Raw genomic sequence first — 20,208 nt, 5'->3', positions numbered from 1 at the left:
TTTGTTGTCATGGCCTGTGGCCTGTTGTCATGGACTGTGTTCTGTTGTCATGGTATGTGGTCTGTTTTCATGGTCTGTGGTGTGTTGTCATGGCCTGTGTTCTGTTGTCATGGTATGTGGTTTGTTTTCATGGTCTGTGGTGTGTTGTCATGGCCTGTGTTCTGTTGTCATGGCCTGTGGTCTGTGGTCTATTGTCATGTCCTGTGGTCTGCTGTCATGGCCTTTGGTCTGTTGTCGTGGCCTGTGATCTGTTGTTATGGCCTGTGAACTGTGTTTTGTTGTCATGGCCTGTTGCCATGTTCTGTGGTCTGTTGTCATGGTATGTGGTCTGTTGTCATGTCCTGTGGCGTGTGGTATGTGGTCTGTTGTCATGGTCTGTGGCATGTGTTCTGTTGTCATGGTCTGTTGTCTGTTGTCGTGGCCTGTGGCATGTGGTCTGTTTTCATGGTCTGTGGCATGTGGTCTGTTGTCATGGCCTTTGGTCTGTTGTCGTGGCCTGTGATCTTTTGTTATGGCCTGTGACCTGTGTTTTGTTGTCATGGCCTGTTGCCATGTTCTGTGGTCTGTTGTCATTGTCTGTGGTCTGTGGTCTGTCATGGCCCGTGGTCTGTGGTCTGTTGTCATGGTCTGTGGCATGTGGTCTGTTTTCATGGCCTCTTGTCTGTTGTCATGGTCTGTGATCTGTTGTCATGGCCTCTTGTCTGTTATCATGGTCTATGGTTTGTTGTCATGGCCTGTGGCCTGTTGTCATGGTCTGTGTTCTGTTGTCATGGTATGTGGTCTGTTTTCATGGTCTGTGGTGTGTTGTCATGGCCTGTGTTCTGTTGTCATGGTATGTGGTTTGTTTTCATGGTCTGTGGTGTGTTCTCATGGCCTGTGTTCTGTTGTCATGGCCTGTGTTCTGTTGTCATGGTATGGGGTTTGTTTTCATGGTCTGTGGTGTGTTGTCATGGCCTGTGTTCTGTTGTCATGGCCTGTGGTCTGTTGTCATTGTCTGTGGTCTGTGGTCTGTTGTCATGGCCTGTGGCCTGTGGCCTGTGGTCTGTTGTCATTGCCTGTAGCCGGCGGTCTATTGTTGTGGCCTGTGGTCTGTTGTCATGGTCTGTGGTTTGTTGTCATGGCCTGTGGCATGTGGTCTGTTTTCATGGCCTCTTGTCTGTTGTCATGGTCTGTGATCTGTTGTCATGGCCTCTTGTCTGTTGTCATGGCCTGTGGTCTGTTGTCATGGCCTGTGGTCTGTTGTCATGGCCTCTTGTCTGTTGTCATGGTCTGTGATCTGTTGTCATGGCCTCTTGTCTGTTGTCATGGCCTGTGGTCTGTTGTCATGGCCTCTTGTTTGTGGTCTATTGTCATGTCCTGTGGTCTGTTGTCATTGTCTTTGGCATGTTGTCTGTTGTCAAGGCCTGTGCTCTGTTGTCATTGTCTTTGGTATGTTGTCTGTTGTCATGGCCTGTGGCCTGTGTTTTGTTGTCATGGCCTGTTGCCATGTTCTGTGGTCTGTTGTCATGGTATGTGGTCTGTTGTCATGGCCTGTGGCCTGTGTTCTGTTGTCATGATCTGTGGTTTGTTGTCATGGCCTGTGGTCTGTTGTCATGGCCTGTGGTCTGTTGTCATTGCCAGTGGTCTTTGGTTTGTTGTCATGTCCTGTGGTCTGTGGTCTGTGGTCTGTTGTCATGGCCTGTGGCATGTGGTCTGTTGTCATGGCCTGTTGTCTGTTGTCATTGTCTTTGGTATTTTGTCTGTTGTCATGGTCTCCGGTCTGTTGTCATGTCCTGTGGTCTGTTGTCATGGCCTGTGGTCTGTGGTCTATTGTCATGTCCTGTGGTCTGTTGTCATGTCCTGTGGTCTGTGGTATGTTGTCATGTCCTGTGGTCTGTTGTCATGTCCTGTGGTCTGTTGTCATGGCCTGTGGTCTGTGGTCTATTGTCATGTCCTCTGGTCTGTTGTCATGGCCTGTGGTCTGTGGTCTATTGTCATGTCCTGTGGTCTGTTGTCATGGCCTGTGGTCTGTTGTCATGGCCTCTTGTTTGTGGTCTATTGTCATGTCCTGTGGTCTGTTGTCATTGTCTTTGGTATGTTGTCTGTTGTCAAGGCCTGTGCTCTGTTGTCATTGTCTTTGGTATGTTGTCTGTTGTCATGGCCTGTGGCCTGTGTTCTGTTGTCATGGTCTGTGGTTTGTTTTCATTGCGTGTGGCATGTGGTCTGTTTTCATGGCCTCTTGACTGTTGTCATGGTCTGTGATCTGTTGTCATGGCCTCTTGTCTGTTGTCATGGCCTGTGGTCTGTTGTCATTGTCTTTGGTATGTTGTCTGTTGTCAAGGCCTGTGCTCTTTTGTCATTGTCTTTGGTATGTTGTCTGTTGTCATGGTCTCTGGTCTATTGTCATGTCCTGTGGTCTGTTGTCATGTCCTGTGGTCTGTGGTCTATTGTCATGCCCTGTTGTCTGCTGTCATGGCCTTTGGTCTGTTGTCGTGGCCTGTGCTCTGTTGTTATGGCCTGTGACCTGTGTTTTGTTGTCATGGCCTGTTGCCATGTTCTGTGGTCTGTTGTCATGGTATGTGGTCTGTTGTCATGTCCTGTGGCGTGTGGTATGTGGTCTGTTGTCATGGTCTTTGGCATGTGTTCTGTTGTCATGGTCTGTTGTCTGTTGTCGTGGCCTGTAGTCTGTTGTCATAGCCTGTGGTCTGTTGTCATTGTCTGTGGTCTTTGGTTTGTTGTCATGTCCTGTGGTCTGTGGTCTGTGGTCTGTGGTCTGTTGTCATGGCCCGTGGTCTGTGGTCTGTTGTCATGGTCTGTTGCCTGTGGTCTGTTGTCTTGGCCTGTTGTCTGTTGTAATGGCTTGTGGTCTGTTGTCATAGCCTGTAGCCAGCGGTCTATTGTTGTGGCCTGTGGTCTGTTGTCATGGTCTGTGATTTGTTGTCATGGCCTGTGGCATGTGGTCTGTTTTCATAGCCTCTTGTCTGTTATCATGGTCTATGGTTTGTTGTCATGGCCTGTGGCCTGTTGTCATGGACTGTGTTCTGTTGTCATGGTATGTGGTCTGTTTTCATGGTCTGTGGTGTGTTGTCATGGCCTGTGTTCTGTTGTCATGGTATGTGGTTTGTTTTCATGGTCTGTGGTGTGTTGTCATGGCCTGTGTTCTGTTGTCATGGCCTGTGGTCTGTGGTCTATTGTCATGTCCTGTGGTCTGCTGTCATGGCCTTTGGTCTGTTGTCGTGGCCTGTGATCTGTTGTTATGGCCTGTGAACTGTGTTTTGTTGTCATGGCCTGTTGCCATGTTCTGTGGTCTGTTGTCATGGTATGTGGTCTGTTGTCATGTCCTGTGGCGTGTGGTATGTGGTCTGTTGTCATGGTCTGTGGCATGTGTTCTGTTGTCATGGTCTGTTGTCTGTTGTCGTGGCCTGTGGCATGTGGTCTGTTTTCATGGTCTGTGGCATGTGGTCTGTTGTCATGGCCTTTGGTCTGTTGTCGTGGCCTGTGATCTTTTGTTATGGCCTGTGACCTGTGTTTTGTTGTCATGGCCTGTTGCCATGTTCTGTGGTCTGTTGTCATTGTCTGTGGTCTGTGGTCTGTCATGGCCCGTGGTCTGTGGTCTGTTGTCATGGTCTGTGGCATGTGGTCTGTTTTCATGGCCTCTTGTCTGTTGTCATGGTCTGTGATCTGTTGTCATGGCCTCTTGTCTGTTATCATGGTCTATGGTTTGTTGTCATGGCCTGTGGCCTGTTGTCATGGTCTGTGTTCTGTTGTCATGGTATGTGGTCTGTTTTCATGGTCTGTGGTGTGTTGTCATGGCCTGTGTTCTGTTGTCATGGTATGTGGTTTGTTTTCATGGTCTGTGGTGTGTTCTCATGGCCTGTGTTCTGTTGTCATGGCCTGTGTTCTGTTGTCATGGTATGGGGTTTGTTTTCATGGTCTGTGGTGTGTTGTCATGGCCTGTGTTCTGTTGTCATGGCCTGTGGTCTGTTGTCATTGTCTGTGGTCTGTGGTCTGTTGTCATGGCCTGTGGCCTGTGGCCTGTGGTCTGTTGTCATTGCCTGTAGCCGGCGGTCTATTGTTGTGGCCTGTGGTCTGTTGTCATGGTCTGTGGTTTGTTGTCATGGCCTGTGGCATGTGGTCTGTTTTCATGGCCTCTTGTCTGTTGTCATGGTCTGTGATCTGTTGTCATGGCCTCTTGTCTGTTGTCATGGCCTGTGGTCTGTTGTCATGGCCTGTGGTCTGTTGTCATGGCCTCTTGTCTGTTGTCATGGTCTGTGATCTGTTGTCATGGCCTCTTGTCTGTTGTCATGGCCTGTGGTCTGTTGTCATGGCCTCTTGTTTGTGGTCTATTGTCATGTCCTGTGGTCTGTTGTCATTGTCTTTGGCATGTTGTCTGTTGTCAAGGCCTGTGCTCTGTTGTCATTGTCTTTGGTATGTTGTCTGTTGTCATGGCCTGTGGCCTGTGTTTTGTTGTCATGGCCTGTTGCCATGTTCTGTGGTCTGTTGTCATGGTATGTGGTCTGTTGTCATGGCCTGTGGCCTGTGTTCTGTTGTCATGATCTGTGGTTTGTTGTCATGGCCTGTGGTCTGTTGTCATGGCCTGTGGTCTGTTGTCATTGCCAGTGGTCTTTGGTTTGTTGTCATGTCCTGTGGTCTGTGGTCTGTGGTCTGTTGTCATGGCCTGTGGCATGTGGTCTGTTGTCATGGCCTGTTGTCTGTTGTCATTGTCTTTGGTATTTTGTCTGTTGTCATGGTCTCCGGTCTGTTGTCATGTCCTGTGGTCTGTTGTCATGGCCTGTGGTCTGTGGTCTATTGTCATGTCCTGTGGTCTGTTGTCATGTCCTGTGGTCTGTGGTATGTTGTCATGTCCTGTGGTCTGTTGTCATGTCCTGTGGTCTGTTGTCATGGCCTGTGGTCTGTGGTCTATTGTCATGTCCTCTGGTCTGTTGTCATGGCCTGTGGTCTGTGGTCTATTGTCATGTCCTGTGGTCTGTTGTCATGGCCTGTGGTCTGTTGTCATGGCCTCTTGTTTGTGGTCTATTGTCATGGCCTCTGCTCTGTTGTCATTGTCTTTGGTATGTTGTCTGTTGTCAAGGCCTGTGCTCTGTTGTCATTGTCTTTGGTATGTTGCCTGTTGTCATGGTCTCTGGTCTGTTGTCATGTCCTGTGGTCTGTTGTCATGGCCTGTGGTCTGTGGTCTATTGTCATGTCCTGTGGTCTGTTGTCATGGCCTCTTGTTTGTGGTCTATTGTCATGGCCTCTGCTCTGTTGTCATTGTCTTTGGTATGTTGTCTGTTGTCAAGGCCTGTGCTCTGTTGTCATTGTCTTTGGTATCTTGTCTGTTGTCATGGTCTCTGGTCTGTTGTCATGTCCTGTGGTCTGTTGTCATGGCCTGTGGTCTGTGGTCTATTGTCATGTCCTGTGGTCTGTTGTCATGTCCTGTGGTCTGTGGTATGTTGTCATGGCCTGTGGTCTGCTGACATGGCCTGTGGTCTGTTGTCTTGGCCTGTGGTCTGTTGTTATGGCCTGTGACCTGTGTTCTCTTGTCATGGTCTGTTGCCATGTTCTGTGGTCTGTTGTCATGGTATGTGGTATGTTGTCATGTCCTGTGGCGTGTGGTATGTGGTCTGTTGTCATGGCCTGTGGTCTGTGGTCTATTGGCATGGCGTGTGGTCTGTCGTCATGGCCTGTGGCATGTGGTATTTGGTATGTTGCCATGGCCTGTGGTCTGCAGTCATGGCATGTGGTCTGTTGTCGTGACCTGTGGTCAGTTGTTATGGCCTGTGACCTGTGTTCTGTTGACATGGCCTGTTGCCATGTTCTGTGGTCTGTTGTCATGGTATGTGGTCTGTTGTCATGGCCTGTGGTCTGTGGTCTATTGGCATGGCGTGTGGTCTGTCGTCATGGTCTGTGGTCTGTTGTCATGGCCTGTGGCATGTGGTATTTGGTATGTTGCCATGGCCATTGGTCTGCTGTCATGGCCTGTGGTCTGTTGTCGTGGCCTGTGGTCAGTTGTTATGGCCTGTGACCTATGTTCTGTTGACATGGCCTGTTGCCATGTTCTGTGGTCTGTTGTCATGGTATGTGGTCTGCTGTCATGGCCTGTGGTCTGTGGTCTATTGGCATGGCGTGTGGTCTGTCGTCATGGTCTGTGGTCTGTTGTCATGGCCTGTGGCATGTGGTATTTGGTATGTTGCCATGGCCTGTGGTCTGCTGTCATGGCCTGTGGTCTGTTGTCGTGGCCTGTGGTCAGTTGTTATGGCCTGTGACCTGTGTTCTGTTGTCATGGCCTGTGGCATGTGGTATTTGGTATGTTGCCATGGCCTGTGGTCTGCTGTCATGGCCTGTGGTCTGTTGTCGTGGCCTGTGGTCAGTTGTTATGGCCTGTGACCTGTGTTCTGTTGTCATGGCCTGTAGCCTGTGGTCTGCTGTCGTGGCCTGTGGTCAGTTGTTATGGCTGGTGACCTGTGTTCTGTTGTCATGGCCTGTTGCCATGTTCTGTGGTCTGTTGTCATGGTATGTGGTCTGTTGTCATGTCTTGTGGCATGTGGTCTGTTGTCATGGCCTGTGGTCTGTGGTCTATTGGCATGGCGTGTGGTCTGTTGTCATGGCCTGTGGCATGTGGTATTTGGTATGTTTGCATGGCCTGCGGTCTGTTGTCATGGCCTGTGGTCTGTTGTCATGGCCTGTGGCATGTGGTCTGTTGTCATGGCTTGTGGTCTGTTGTCACGGCATGTGGTCTGTTGTCGTGGCCTGTGGTCTGTTGTCATGGCATGTGGTCTGTCGTCTATTGTCATGGCCAGTGGTCTGTTGTCATGGCCTGTGGCATGTGGTCTGTTGTCATGGCCTGTGTTCTGTTTGTCATGGTCTGTGGTTTGTTTTCATGGCCTGTGGTCTGTTGTCATGGCCTGTGGTCTGTTGTCATTGCCAATTGTCTGTTGTCATGGCCTGTGACCTGTGGTTTGTTGTCATGGCGTCTTGTCTGTTGTTATAGCTTGTGGTCTGTTGTCATGGCCTGTAGTCTGCGTTCTATTGTCGTGGCCTGTGGTCTGTTGTCGTGGCCTGTGGTCTGTTGTCATGGTCTGTGGTTTGTTGTCATGGCCTGTGGCCTTTGTCCTGTTGTCATGGTTTGTGGTTTGTTTTCATTGCCTGTGGCATGTGGTCTGTTTTCATGGCCTCTTGTCTGTTGTCATGGCCTCTTGTCTCTTGTTATGGCCTGTGGTCTGTTGTCACTGCATGTGGTTTGTTGTCGTGGCCTCTTGTCTATTGTCATGGCCTGTGTTCTGTGGTCTGTTGTCATGACCTGAGGTCTGTTGTCATGGCCTGTGGTCTGTTGTCATGGTCTGTGGTCTTTTGTCATGGCCGGTGGCATGTGGTATTTTTTCTGTTGTCATGGAATGTAATCTGTTGTCATGGTCTGTGGTTTGTTGACATGGCATGTGGCCTGTGGTCTGTTGTCATGGTATGTGGTCTGTTGTCATGACCTGTGGTCTGTTGTCATGGCCTGTGGTCTGTTGTAATGGCCTCTTGTTTGTGGTCTATTGTAATGTCCTGTGGTCTGTTGTCATGGCCTGTTGTCTGTGGTCTGTTGTGATGGTCTGTGGTCTATTGTCATGGCCTGTGGTCTGCTGTCATGGCCTCTTGTCTATTGTCATGGTCTCTTGTCAATTGTCATGGCCTGTGGTCTGTTGTTGTGGCCTGTGGTCTGTTGTTATGGCCTGTAGCCATGTTCTGTGTTCTGTTGTCATGGTATGTGGTCTGTTGTCATGTCCTGTGGTCTGTCGTCTATTGGCATAGCGTGTGGTCTGTTGTCATGGTTTGTTGACTGTTGTCATGGCCTATTGTCTGTTGTCATGGTCTGTGGTCTGTTTTCATGGCTTGTGGTCAGTTGTCATTTCCTGTGGCCTGTGTTCTGTTGTCATGGCCTGTTGTCATGGTCTGTGGAATGTTGTCATGGTCCGTTTTCATGGCCTGTGGTCTGTTGTAATGGTCTGTGGTCTGTTGTCATGGCTTTTGGCCTGAGGTCTGTTGTCACAGCCTGTGGTCTGTGGTCTGTTGTCATGGCTTGTGGCCTGTGGTCTGTTGGCATGGCCTGTGGTCTGTTGACATGGCCTTGTGGTCTGTTGTCATGGCCTGTTGTCAATGGCCTGTGGTTTGTTGTCATGGCCTGTGGCCTGTGGTCTGTTGTCATGGCCTATTGTCTGTTGTCATGGTCAGTGGTCTGTTTTCATGGCTTGTAGTCAGTTGTAATTTCCTGTGGCCTGTGGTCTGTTGTCATGGGCTGTTGTCATGGTCTGTGGATTGTTGTCACGTTCCGTTGTCATGGCTTGTGGTCTGCTGTTGTGGCCTGTGGTCTGTTGTTATGGCCTGTGGCCTGTGTTCTGTTGTCATGGCCTGTTGCCATGTTCTGTGGTCTGTTGTCATGGTCTGTGGTCTGTTTTCATGGCCTGTAGTCAGTTGTCATTTCCTGTGGCCTGTGGTCTGTTGTCATGGGCTGTTGTCATGGTCTGTGGTCTGTTGTCATGGCCTGTGGCCTGTGGTATTTGGTCTGTTGTCATGGCCTGTTTGCCTCTGGTCTTTGGTTTGTTGTCATGGCCTGTGGTCTGTTGTCACAGCCTTTGGTCTGTTGTCATGGCTTGTGGCCTGTGGTCTGTTGTCATGGCCTGTGGTCTTTGGTTTGTTTTCATGGCCTGTGGTCTGTTGTCACGGCATGTGGTCTGTTGTCTATTGGCTTATATAAATACATTTGATTTAGATTTTTTTTTTTTTTGATTTGTCGTGGCCTCTTGTCTATTGTCATGGCCTCTTGTCTATTGTCATGGCTTGTGTTCTGTGGTCTGTTGTCATGACCTGAGGTCTGTTGTCATGGCCGGTGGCATGTGGTATTTTGTCTGTTGTCATGGCATGTAATCTGTTGTCATGGTCTGTGTTTTTTTTTACATGGCCTGTGGCCTGTGGTCTGTTGTCATTGTATGTGGTCTGTTGTCATGGCCTCTTGTTTGTGGTCTATTGTAATGTCCTGTGGTCTGTTGTCATGGCCTGTGCTCTGTTGTCATTGTCTTTGGTTTGTTGTCTGTTGTCATGGTCTCTTGTCTATTGTCATGGCCTGTTGTCTGTTGTTGTGGCCTGTGGTCTGTTGTTATGGCCTGTAGCCATGTTATGTGTTCTGTTGTCATGGTATGTGGTCTGTTGTCATGTCCTGTGGTCTGTCGTCTATTGGCATAGCGTGTGGTCTGTTGTCATGGTCTGTAGTCTGTTGTCATGGCCTATTGTCTCTTGTCATGGTCTGTGGTCTGTTTTCATGGCTTGTGGTCAGTTGTCATTTCCTGTGGCCTGTGGTCTGTTGTCATGGCCTGTTGTCATGGTCTGTGGAATGTTGTCATAGTCCGTTATCCTGGCCTTTAGTCTGTTGTATGGTCTGTGGTCTGTTGTCATGGCTTGTGGCCTGAGGTCTGTTGTCACAGCCTGTGGTCTGTGGTCTGTTGTCATGGCTTGTGGCCTGTGGTCTGTTGGCATGGCCTGTGGTCTGTTGACATGACCTTGTGGTCTGTTGTCATGGCCTGTTGTCAATGGCCTGTGGTTTGTTGTCATGACCTGTGGCCTGTGGTCTGTTGTCATGGTCTGTGGTCTGTTTTCATGGCTTGTAGTCAGTTGTAATTTCCTGTGGCCTGTGGTCTGTTGTCATGGGCTGTTGTCATGGTCTGTGGATTGTTGTCACGGTCCGTTGTCATGGCCTGTGGTCTGTTGTTGTGGCCTGTGGTCTGTTGTTATGGCCTGTGGCCTGTGTTCTGTTGTCATGGCCTGTTGCCATGTTCTGTGTTCTGTTGTCATGGTCTGTGGTCTGTTTTCATGGCTTGTAGTCAATTGTCATTTCCTGTGGCCTGTGGTCTGTTGTCATGGGCTGTTGTCATGGTCTGTGGATTGTTGTCATGGTCTGTTGTCATGGTCTGTGGTCTGTTGTCATGGCATGTGGTCTGTTGTCATGGCCTGTTGCCTGTGGTCTTTGGTTTGTTGTCATGTCCTGTGGTCTGTTGTCACAGCCTTTGGTCTGTTGTCATGGCTTGTTGCCTGTGGTCTGTTGTCATGGCCTGTGGTCTTTGGTTTGTTTTCATGGCCTGTGGTCTGTTGTCATGGCCTGTGGTCTGTGGTCTGTTGTCATGGCCTGTGATCTGTGGTCTATTGTCATGGCCTGTGATCTGTGGTCTGTTGTCATGGCCTGTGGTCTGTGGTCTATTGTCATGGCTTTTTGCCTGTGGTCTGTTGTCATGGCTTGTTGCCTGTGGTCTGTTGTCATGGCCTGTGGTCTTTGGTTTGTTTTCATGGCCTGTGGTCTGTTGTCATGGCCTGTGGTCTGTGGTCTGTTGTCATGGCCTGTGATCTGTGGTCTATTGTCATGGCCTGTGATCTGTGGTCTGTTGTCATGGCCTGTGGTCTGTGGTCTATTGTCATGGCTTTTTGCCTGTGGTCTGTTGGCATGGCCTGTGGTCTGTTGACATGACATTGTGGTCTGTTGTTGTGGCCTATGTTATGTTGACATGGCCTGTGCTTTGTTGTCATGGTCGGTGGTCTGTTGTCATGGTCGGTTGTCTGTTGTCATGGTCTGTGGTCTGTTGTCATGGCATGTTGTGTGTTGTCATCGTCTGTGGTATGTTGTCGTGGTCTGTTGTCTGTTGTCATGGTCTGTGGTCTGTTGTCATGATCTGTGGCCTGTTGTCATAGCCTGTGATCTGTTGTCATGCCTGTTGCCTGTTGTCATGGCCTGTTGTCATGGCCTGTTGTCATGGCCTGTGGTCTGTGGTCTGTGCTGGAGCATAGTTAATCTGTAACTTGTTAACCTGTGTTCGTTATAGGTGCCTGGATCATTACAGGTGGCACCCATGCAGGTGTGATGAAGCATGTAGGCCAGGCGGTGAGGGAATATGTCCTCAGTAGTGGCTCTATGGAGGGGCAAATCGTGGCCATTGGAGTGGCGACCTGGGGAGCCATACACAACAGGAGACCCCTGGTACACCTTGAGGTAAGGACTGGAGAAAGAGTTATTTTGTTTAAGACAAGGATGTGGCCCTGAGATAATTATGAACTGGAGAGAGAGTGAGAGAGAGCTCTTTTTATGATGGTCGCCTTCTCCCTGTCATGGATGCCATGCCATGGTTGCCCTTAGTTTGAAGATGTAATCCAGAGACAGGTGTTTCCTCCATGTCTTTAGCTATCATACTCTAATTCAACTGGTTTAAAAACTTGATCCTCCAGAAAGTGGAGAGCAACACTTATGCAGCTCCACTACACATTTAAAGAAAGCCGGGATCGACAAGATTACCAACACAGACTGACGAGCTCAGATAGACAGAAGCCTTCTGTATGGTAGACCAATCCGAACTCTTCTCTCGGCATGTCCTGCACACTCATAATCTCAGCCAATCATGTCTAGTGGGAAATACCACAGTGTGCAATCACAGCAGCAATATTTGTGACCTGTTGCCACAAGAAAAGGGCAACCAGTGAAGAACAAACACCATTGCAAATCCACCCATATTTATGTTTATTTATTTTTCCTTTTGTTCTTTAACTATTTGTTCATAATGTCTTTCTTATTTTGTAACTTTTGTGAATGTAATGTTTACTGTTCATTTTTTACTGTTTATTTCACTTTTGTCTATTATCTACTTCACTTTCTTTGGTAATGTTAACATACGTTTCCCATGCCAATAAAGCCCTTAAATTGAATTGAAATTGAATTGAGTTATACAGCTGAGATATGAGTTGACGAGAGAGCGAGAGAGTTGTAGAGTAGCTCCCAAATCACTCTCTACCCTTCCTTTAGGTCCTAACCTTTCGATGGTTAGAGCCACGCAGACAATATGGTGGAATCTAATCACCTCTTATCCAGACACTTCAAAGGCCAAGAGGACAGACACACTGTCTGATACAAGTTGTCTCCATTCAACCCTCCTCCTATAACACCTCCCTACCATTAACCCTCCCTAACCCAAACCCCAAACCACTACTGTACTCTCCAGGGGCTGTTCTACCCTTAACCCTCCCTAACCCAAACCTCTACTGTACTCTCCAGGGGCTGTTCTACCCTTAACCCTCCCTAACCCCAAACCCTCTACTGTACTCTCCAGGCGCTGTTCTACCCTTAACGCTCCCTAACCCAAACCCCACACCTCTACTTTACTCTGCAGGGGCTGTTCTACCCTTAACCCTCCCTAACCCAAACCCCAAACCTCTATTGTACTCTCCAGGGGCTGTTCTACCCTTAACCCTCCCTAACCCAAAACTCTACTTTACTCTGCAGGGGCTGGTCTACCCTTAACCCTCCCTAACCCAAACCCCAAACCTCTACTGTACTCTCCAGGGGCTGTTCTACCCTTAACCCTCCCTAACCCAAACCTCTGCTGTACTCTCCAGGGGCTGTTCTACCCTTAACCCTCCCTAACCCCAACCCTCTACTGTACTCTCCAGGGGCTGTTCTACCCTTAACCCTCCCTAACCCAAACCTCTGCTGTACTCTCCAGGGGCTGTTCCACCCTTAACCCTCCCTAACCCGAAACCTCTACTGTACTCTCCAGGGGCTCTTCAACCCTTAACCCTCCCTAACCCCAAACCTCTACTGTACTCTCCAGGGGCTGTTCTACCCTTAACCCTCACTAACCCCAAACCTCTACTGTACTCTCCAGGGGCTGTTCTACCCTTAACCCTCCCTAACCCCAAACCTCTACTGTACTCTCCAGGGGCTGTTCTACCCTTAACCCTCCCTAACCCCAAACCTCTACTGTACTCTCCAGGGGCTGTTCTACCCTTAACCCTCACTAACCCCAAACCTCTACTGTACTCTCCAGGGGCTCTTCAACCCTTAACCCTCCCTAACCCCAAACCTCTACTGTACTCTCCAGGGGCTGTTCTACCCTTAACCCTCCCTAACCCCAAACCTCTACTGTACTCTCCAGGGGCTGTTCTACCCTTAACCCTCACTAACCCCAAACCTCTACTGTACTCTCCAGGGGCTGTTCTACCCTTAACACTCCCTAACCCAAACCCCAAACCTCTACTATACTCTCCAGGGGCTGTTCTACCCTTAACCCTCCCTAACCCAAACCTCTACTGTACTCTCCAGGGGCTGTTCTACCCTTAACCCTCCCTAACCCCAACCCTCTACTGTACTCTCCAGGGGCTGTTCTACCCTTAACCCTCCCTAACCCAAACCTCTACTGTACTCTCCAGGGGCTGTTCTACCCTTAACCCTCACTAACCCAAACCCTCTACTGTACTCTCCAAGGGCTGTTCTACCCTTAACCCTCCCTAACCTTAAACCTCTACTGTACTCTCCAGGGGCTGTTCTACCCTTAACCCTCCCTAACCCCAAACCTCTACTCTACTCTCCAGGGGCTGTTCTACCCTTAACCCTCCCTAACCCAAACCCCAAACCTCTACTGTACTCTCCAGGGGCTGTTCTACCCTTAACCCTCCCTAACCCAAACCCCAAACCTCTACTGTACTCTCCAGGGGCTGTTCTACCCTTAACCCTCCCTAACCCAAACCTCTGCTGTACTCTCCAGGGGCTGTTCTACCCTTAACCCTCCCTATCCCTAACCCCAAACCTCTACTGTACTCTCCAGGGGCTGTTCTACCCTTAACCCTCCCTAATCCAAACCCAAAACCTCTACTATACTCTCCAGGGGCTGTTCTACCCTTAACCCTCCCTAACCCTTACCCCAAATCTCTACTGTACTCTCCAGGGGCTGTTCTACCCTTAACAGTCCCTAACCCTAACCCCAAACCTCTACTGTACTCTCCAGGGGCTGTTCTACCCTTAACCCTCCCTAACCCCAAACCTCTACTGTACTCTCCAGGGGCTGTTCTACCCTTAACCCTCCCTAACCCCAAACCTCTAATGTACTCTCCAGGGCCGGTTCCCAGCCCACTACTCTCTGGACATGCAGTCTCAGGGTCACCTCTCCTGTCTGGACAACAACCACTCCCACTTCCTGCTGGTGGATGATGGAACACACGGATGCTACGGAGTCGAGATAGAACTACGCTCCCGGCTAGAGAGACTAATCTCCCAGCAGCCTCTGGGAAACAGAGGTACGACTTGAGGGGCTCTGATTGTGATCGATATCTCTCTCTCTTTCTCTCTCTAATCTTTCTGTGCTTGTGTCCTTGTTAAAGAAACATGAGAATCACATCAACCGTTTGTCAGTAATTCACAGTGCTGTCTGCTGTCAGTCCCCCGTCTGTGTCTGTGTTTGTGTGACTCTGTCTATCAAATCAAATCAAATCAAAATGTCCACATGCACCGAATACCATGAAATGCTTTACTTACAAGCCCTTAACCAACAATGCAGTTCAAGAAACAGAGTTAAGCAGAGTACCTCTGTCTGTCTGTCTGTCTGTCTGTCTGTCTGTCTGTCTGTCTGTCTGTCTGTCTGTCTGTCTGTCTCCTCCAGAGAGTGGAGTGAGGATCCCAGTGGTGTGTGTGGTGCTGAATGGGGGACCAGGCACTCTCAGTGTGAGTATCATGTGTGTGGTGCTGAATGGGGGATCAGGCACTCTCAGTGTGAGTATCATCAGTCTGTGGTGCTGAATGGGGGACCAGGCACTCTCAGTGTGAGTATCATCAGTCCGTGGTGCGGAATGGGGGACCAGGCACTCTCAGTGTGAGTATCATCAGTCTGTGATACTGAATGGGGGACCAGGCACTCTCAGTGTGAGTATCATCAGTCTGTGGTGCGGAATGGGGGACCAGGCACTCTGTGTGAGTATCATCAGACTGTGTTACTGAATGGGGGACCAGGCACTCTCTGTGTGGTGCTGAATGGGGGACCAGGCACTCTCAGTGTGAGTATCATGTGTGTGGTGCTGAATGGGGGACCAGGCACTCTCAGTGTGAGTATCATGTGTGTGGTGCTGAATGGGGGACCAGGCACTCTCAGTGTGAGTATCATGTGTGTGGTGCTGAATGGGGGACCAGGCACTCTCAGTATGAGTATCATGTGTGTGGTGCTGAATGGGGGACCAGGCACTCTCAGTGTGAGTATCATGTGTGTGTTGCTGAATGGGGGACCAGGCCAGTAGTTGAATCATTCCTTTAGTTTCTTCAGCGTATTCTTCTGACTGGATGGTCTCGTGCACCGTGACCTTAGACCCCTGACCTCTCATCTCACGCATCACCCCACCTCAGACCATCTACGGTGCCATGCTGAACAGGACCCCCTGTGTCATCCTGGAAGGGTCAGGGAGACTTGCGGACGTCGTCGCCCATGTGGCTGGTCTCCCCGTTACCAAGGTTACCCTGTCTGTCATCCACCAGCTAATGAAACAGTTCTTCGGTCCGGAGTATGACTCCTTCACAGAGCTCAAGATCATAGAATGGACAAAGAAGGTAACACATAGCCTTGTTAAACCAGCCGGTCATTCTGGTTTCACATGGTTAGTAAATACATGGAGCTCCTTCTTAAAGGGAATACTTTATAATGAAGTTTCATTCCTTTATTCCAGATTCAGGACATCATCAGGATGCCTCAGCTACTGACAGTGTTCCGTATGAGTGAAGACAACCACGATGATGTTGATGTGGCCATTCTCCAGGCGCTGCTCAAAGGTAACAACCAGGCCTTGTGGCTTCTCAGAATAACAGGCTCTTCTGCTGAGTCACAGAGTAACAATACTAATGCTGAGCACCTCAGAATAACAGGCTCTTCTGCTGAGTCACAGAGAAACATTATTAATGCTGAGTCCCACAGAATAACAAGCTCTTCTACTGAGTCACAGAGAAACATTACTAATGCTGAGTACCTCAGAATAACAGGCTCTTCTGCTGAGTCACAGAGAAACATTACTAATGCTGAGTACCTCAGAATAACAGGTTCTTCTGCTGAGTCACAGAGAAACATTACTAATGCTGAGTACCTCAGAATAACAGGCTCTTCTGCTGAGTCACAGAGAAACATTAGTAATGCTGAGTACCTCAGAATAACAAGCTCTTCTGCTGAGTCACAGAGAAACATTACTAATGCTGAGTACCTCAGAATAACAGGCTCTTCTGCTGAGTCACAGAGAAACATTACTAATGCTGAGTACCTCAGAATAACAGGCTCTTCTGCTGAGTCACAGAGAAACATTACTAATGCTGAGTACCTCAGAATAACAGGCTCTTCTGCTGAGTCACAGAGTAACATTACTAATGCTGAGTACCTCAGAATAACAGGCTCTTCTGCTGAGTCACAGAGAAACATTACTAATGCTGAGTACCTCAGAATAACAGGCTCTTCTGCTGAGTCACAGAGTAACATTACTAATGCTGAGTACCTCAGAATAACAAGCTCTTCTGCTGAGTCACAGAGAAACATTACTAATGCTGAGTACCTCAGAATAACAGGTTATTCTGCTGAGTCACAGAGTAACATTACTAATGCTGAGTACATGAGCAGCACTTTGTCCGCTTGGTTTCCAGACAGTGTGTTAATGTTGAAAGCTTAGACTCTTCTTGACACTTCCTGAAGTAGATGATTGAGTTTAGGATGTCTCTCAGACTGAGACGTTCTGTAAATAGTCTCATTCGTCGCCATCTAGAAGAATCTGAGTGCCTCATCTGGACATTCTGATGCATCACGGGGTCACATATTACCAGACTAATGCTGTCTCATATTAAGCTCTAAGGATTCGCATTACGGCTAAATTATGCAGAGTAAGTCACTTTCTAAATTCCACATTGGAAGAATGGTTTCCATATCAGTTTAGAACTGCACACGCAACCTGATCAGCACCAGGTTGCCTTGGTTATAAGGTCTAGACTTCCGGGAAACACCACAGCCCTAGTTCTAATCCAGGTTTATCTCTCTCTCTTCTCCTCTTCCCCTCCCAGCCAACAGGAGCAGTGAGTCTGTTGGGATGGAGCGCTGGGAGAGACAACTGGAGCTAGCCGTAGCCTGGAACAGAGTGGACATCGCTAAGACTGACATCTTCACTGAGGATAGCCAGTGGAAGGTAGGTTCGACTAACTTTCAATCAGAGCCGTGTGTAAAAGAAGCAGTGAGGCTCTTCCAAGCCCTTTGGGGAGTTACTGCAATGATAGAAGGTCATAACTATAGAATTGGATACCATTTGATCTAAAAAATAAATAAAATTAGATACACAGTTGTTATGCGAGTGAAGTCATACTGTCACAGCTGTGATGGAAACAGGAAGTTTCGGTACAATTGTATAAATATGTTCATTTGACATGTTGGGATCTTTTTGTGTCAGTAAAATTAATAATGTGAGAAATGGAAATCCTTTATATACAAATGTTGATATAATAATAATATATATATTATTAAATATCATAATATAATAACCAGCATAGGGAAGTAAAGTCACGAGATGATATGTTGTGTGGTCCTCCCACTACAACTTGTTTGGGGAAACCATGCAGTTTATTAGGCTACAGATGAAATAACTGATGAACTTCACAGGGTGGTGATATTGCACAGTGATGGGCTTGATGAACTTCACAGGGTGGTGATAGTGCACAGTGATGGGCTTGATGAACTTCACAGGGTGGTGATAGTGCACAGTGATGGGCTTGATGAACTTCACAGGGTGGTGATAGTGCACAGTGATGGGCTTGATGAACTTCACAGGGTGGTGATAGTGCACAGTGATGGGCTTGATGAACTTCACAGGGTGGTGATAGTGCACAGTGATGGGCTTGATTAACTTCACAGGGTGGTGATAGTGCACAGTGATGGGCTTGATGAACTTCACAGGGTGGTGAAAGAGCACAGTGATGGGCTTGATGAACTTCACAGGGTGGTGATAGTGCACAGTGATGGGCTTGATGAACTTCACAGGGTGGTAGTGCACGGTGATCGGCTTAATGATCCAGTCCTTTCTAATCAATATCAAGGGTCTTATTCTGGTGACATGACGATTGACGCTTGCCGTTTGACAAATACCAATATTCTTATCAATAATAATGTTGTCATGTATACTAGCCTACCTGGACAGCCTACCTGCATGGTCTACCTGCACAGCCTACCTGCATGGTCTACCAGCACAGCCTAGCAGCACAGCCTACCTGCACAGTCTACCTGCATAGTCAACCTGCACAGCCTACCAGCACAGCCTACCTGTATAGTCGACCTGCATAGTCTACCTGCACAGCCTACCTGCATAGTCTACCAGCAAAGGCTACCTGCACAGCCTACCTGCATAGTCTCCCTGCATACTCTACCAGCACAGCCTAGCAGCACAGCCTACCTGCATAGTCTACCTGCACAGCCTACCAGCACAGCCTACCTGCATAGTCTACCTGCATAGCCTACCAGCACAGTCTACCAGCACAGTCTACCTGCATACTCTACCAGCACAGCCTACCTGCATAGTCTACCAGCACAGTCTACCAGCACAGTCTACCTGCATAGTCTACCAGCACAGTCTACCAGCACAGCCTACCTGCATAGTCTACCAGCACAGTCTACCTGCATAGTCTACCTGCATAGTCTACCAGCACAGTCTACCAGCACAGTCTACCTGCATAGTCTACCAGCACAGTCTACCTGCACAGTCTACCTGCATAGTCTACCTGCATAGTCTACCAGCACAGTCTACCTGCATAGTCTACCTGCATAGTCTACCAGCACAGTCTACCTGCACAGTCTACCTGCATAGTCTACCTGCACAGCCTACCTGCACAGCCTACCTGCATAGTCTACCTGCACAGTCTACCTGCACAGCCTGAGTCAATGGTAATAGACAAAATGTAATATTTTAAAAGGTAATTCCAAGATTACAGTATTATCATGTTGAAGAAATCACTCTTCTCCTGTCCAGTCCAGTGACCTGCATCAGGCCATGTTCTCAGCCCTGCTGGGCCACAAGCCGCAATTTGTCCGGCTGCTCCTGGAGAACGGAGTGTGTCTGAGAGAGTTCCTGGGGGACCAGACCACTCTGTGTGACCTCTACACCCAGCTGCCCACTTCCTGCTTCTTCCTACGCCGCCTAGCCAAGCGCATCCAGACCGAGAAGAGTCGACGTAGTCAGACCCTGAGTCCTCGGGGTGCTGCAGGGAGGACCATCTCTCTCAGTCACGTCTCGGATGAGATACGCCACCTACTGGGCAGTTTCACCCAGCCCCTCTACCCCCTGCCTGGCCTGCACTCCACCAGGTACCCAAAGGAGCCCAAGGAGGATGTCGCTGTCACAGTGAGTATCAAACTGTGTCAGACAGCATCACCATGGTGACAGAAGCAGTGGATCTGGTGTGGGGTCATAATATCGTGGCCAGTTATTTAGATGTCTCGTGTAGCTGCCAGCTAGATATACCTTATAGAGACTATATGTCTATGGTTTCTGTAGCAGCTAGCTAGATATACCTTATAGAGACTATATGTGACCCGTTTCAGAAAACTAGGCGTATGTCGCAAGTAATGACTTCACAAGAGAGCCATTTGAATGTTTTTTAAATGTATATTTTATCAAAAAAATGCCTTCTGGAACATGTGAACTTTCATGTGCCTTAATATCAAAGTTGTATGCCATCTGTAAATACGAATAAAATTGTTAAATGACGAGCCTTGTTGGTTAAGCCACAGAAAAAGACAACAACGTTCTCACTAGCCATGATTGGCTGAGATTATGAGTGTGCTGGACATGCCGAGAGAAGTTCGGATTGATCTGCCATACAGAAGGCTTCTGTCTATTTGAGCTAGTCAGTCTGTATTGGTAATCCTGTCAAACGTGGCTTTAAAAAAAATGTATTGTGTAGTGGAGCTGTATAAGTGTTGCTCTCCACTTTCTGGAGGATCAAGTTTTTAAATCAGTGGAATTAGATTATGATAGCTAAAGACATGGAGGAAACACATGTCTCTGGAATTACATCTTCAAACTAAGGGCAACCATGGCATGGCATCCATGACAGGGAGACGCGTCCATCATGCACGATGATGTATAAAGGTAAGATAGTCTAGCGTTAGCTAGTTACATTTTCAGATATTACACGTTTATAATTTTGACAAAGTGGTTTCATTTCAAGCTAAAGTGTGCCGTTAGCTAGCTAGCTGATGTTAGCTGGCTGGCTCCCTAGCTAACGTTGTGTATGATGTTATTTTTCGTATCCCAGAACCGGTTGCTTTGCTAGTTAGAGCCTAATGTTAGCTAGCTAACATTGAACCTGGTTGGTTAGTTCTCTGCAGATTCATGTAAGATAGTAACGACATGATTTGGCACTATGTTCATTGTTGTTTAACT

General features: G+C 48.4%; 1 protein-coding gene across 3 annotated transcripts in view; it reads left to right on the top strand.

Annotated features, from left to right (window-relative positions):
- The window catches only part of trpm2 (transient receptor potential cation channel, subfamily M, member 2), a 90,064-nt gene that overhangs the window by 33,295 nt on the left and 36,561 nt on the right, over positions 1-20,208 (top strand). For 2 of the 3 annotated variants that reach the window (XM_036959447.1, XM_036959449.1), the window contains exons 4-10: positions 10,827-10,993; positions 13,884-14,064; positions 14,427-14,488; positions 15,161-15,361; positions 15,478-15,580; positions 16,844-16,965; positions 18,793-19,164. In XM_036959447.1, the coding sequence (XP_036815342.1) occupies positions 10,827-10,993; positions 13,884-14,064; positions 14,427-14,488; positions 15,161-15,361; positions 15,478-15,580; positions 16,844-16,965; positions 18,793-19,164 (1,208 nt within the window). The remainder of the gene's footprint in view (positions 1-10,826; positions 10,994-13,883; positions 14,065-14,426; positions 14,489-15,160; positions 15,362-15,477; positions 15,581-16,843; positions 16,966-18,792; positions 19,165-20,208) is intronic. The other variant, XM_036959448.1, reaches the window with a different exon arrangement.

The sequence above is a fragment of the Oncorhynchus mykiss genome, chromosome 22 (genome assembly GCF_013265735.2).
Source record: "Oncorhynchus mykiss isolate Arlee chromosome 22, USDA_OmykA_1.1, whole genome shotgun sequence".
Classification (NCBI taxonomy): Eukaryota; Metazoa; Chordata; class Actinopteri; order Salmoniformes; family Salmonidae; genus Oncorhynchus; species Oncorhynchus mykiss.
The sequence above is the reverse complement of the archived record's forward strand: the minus strand, read 5'-3'. Positions and strand labels throughout refer to the sequence as shown.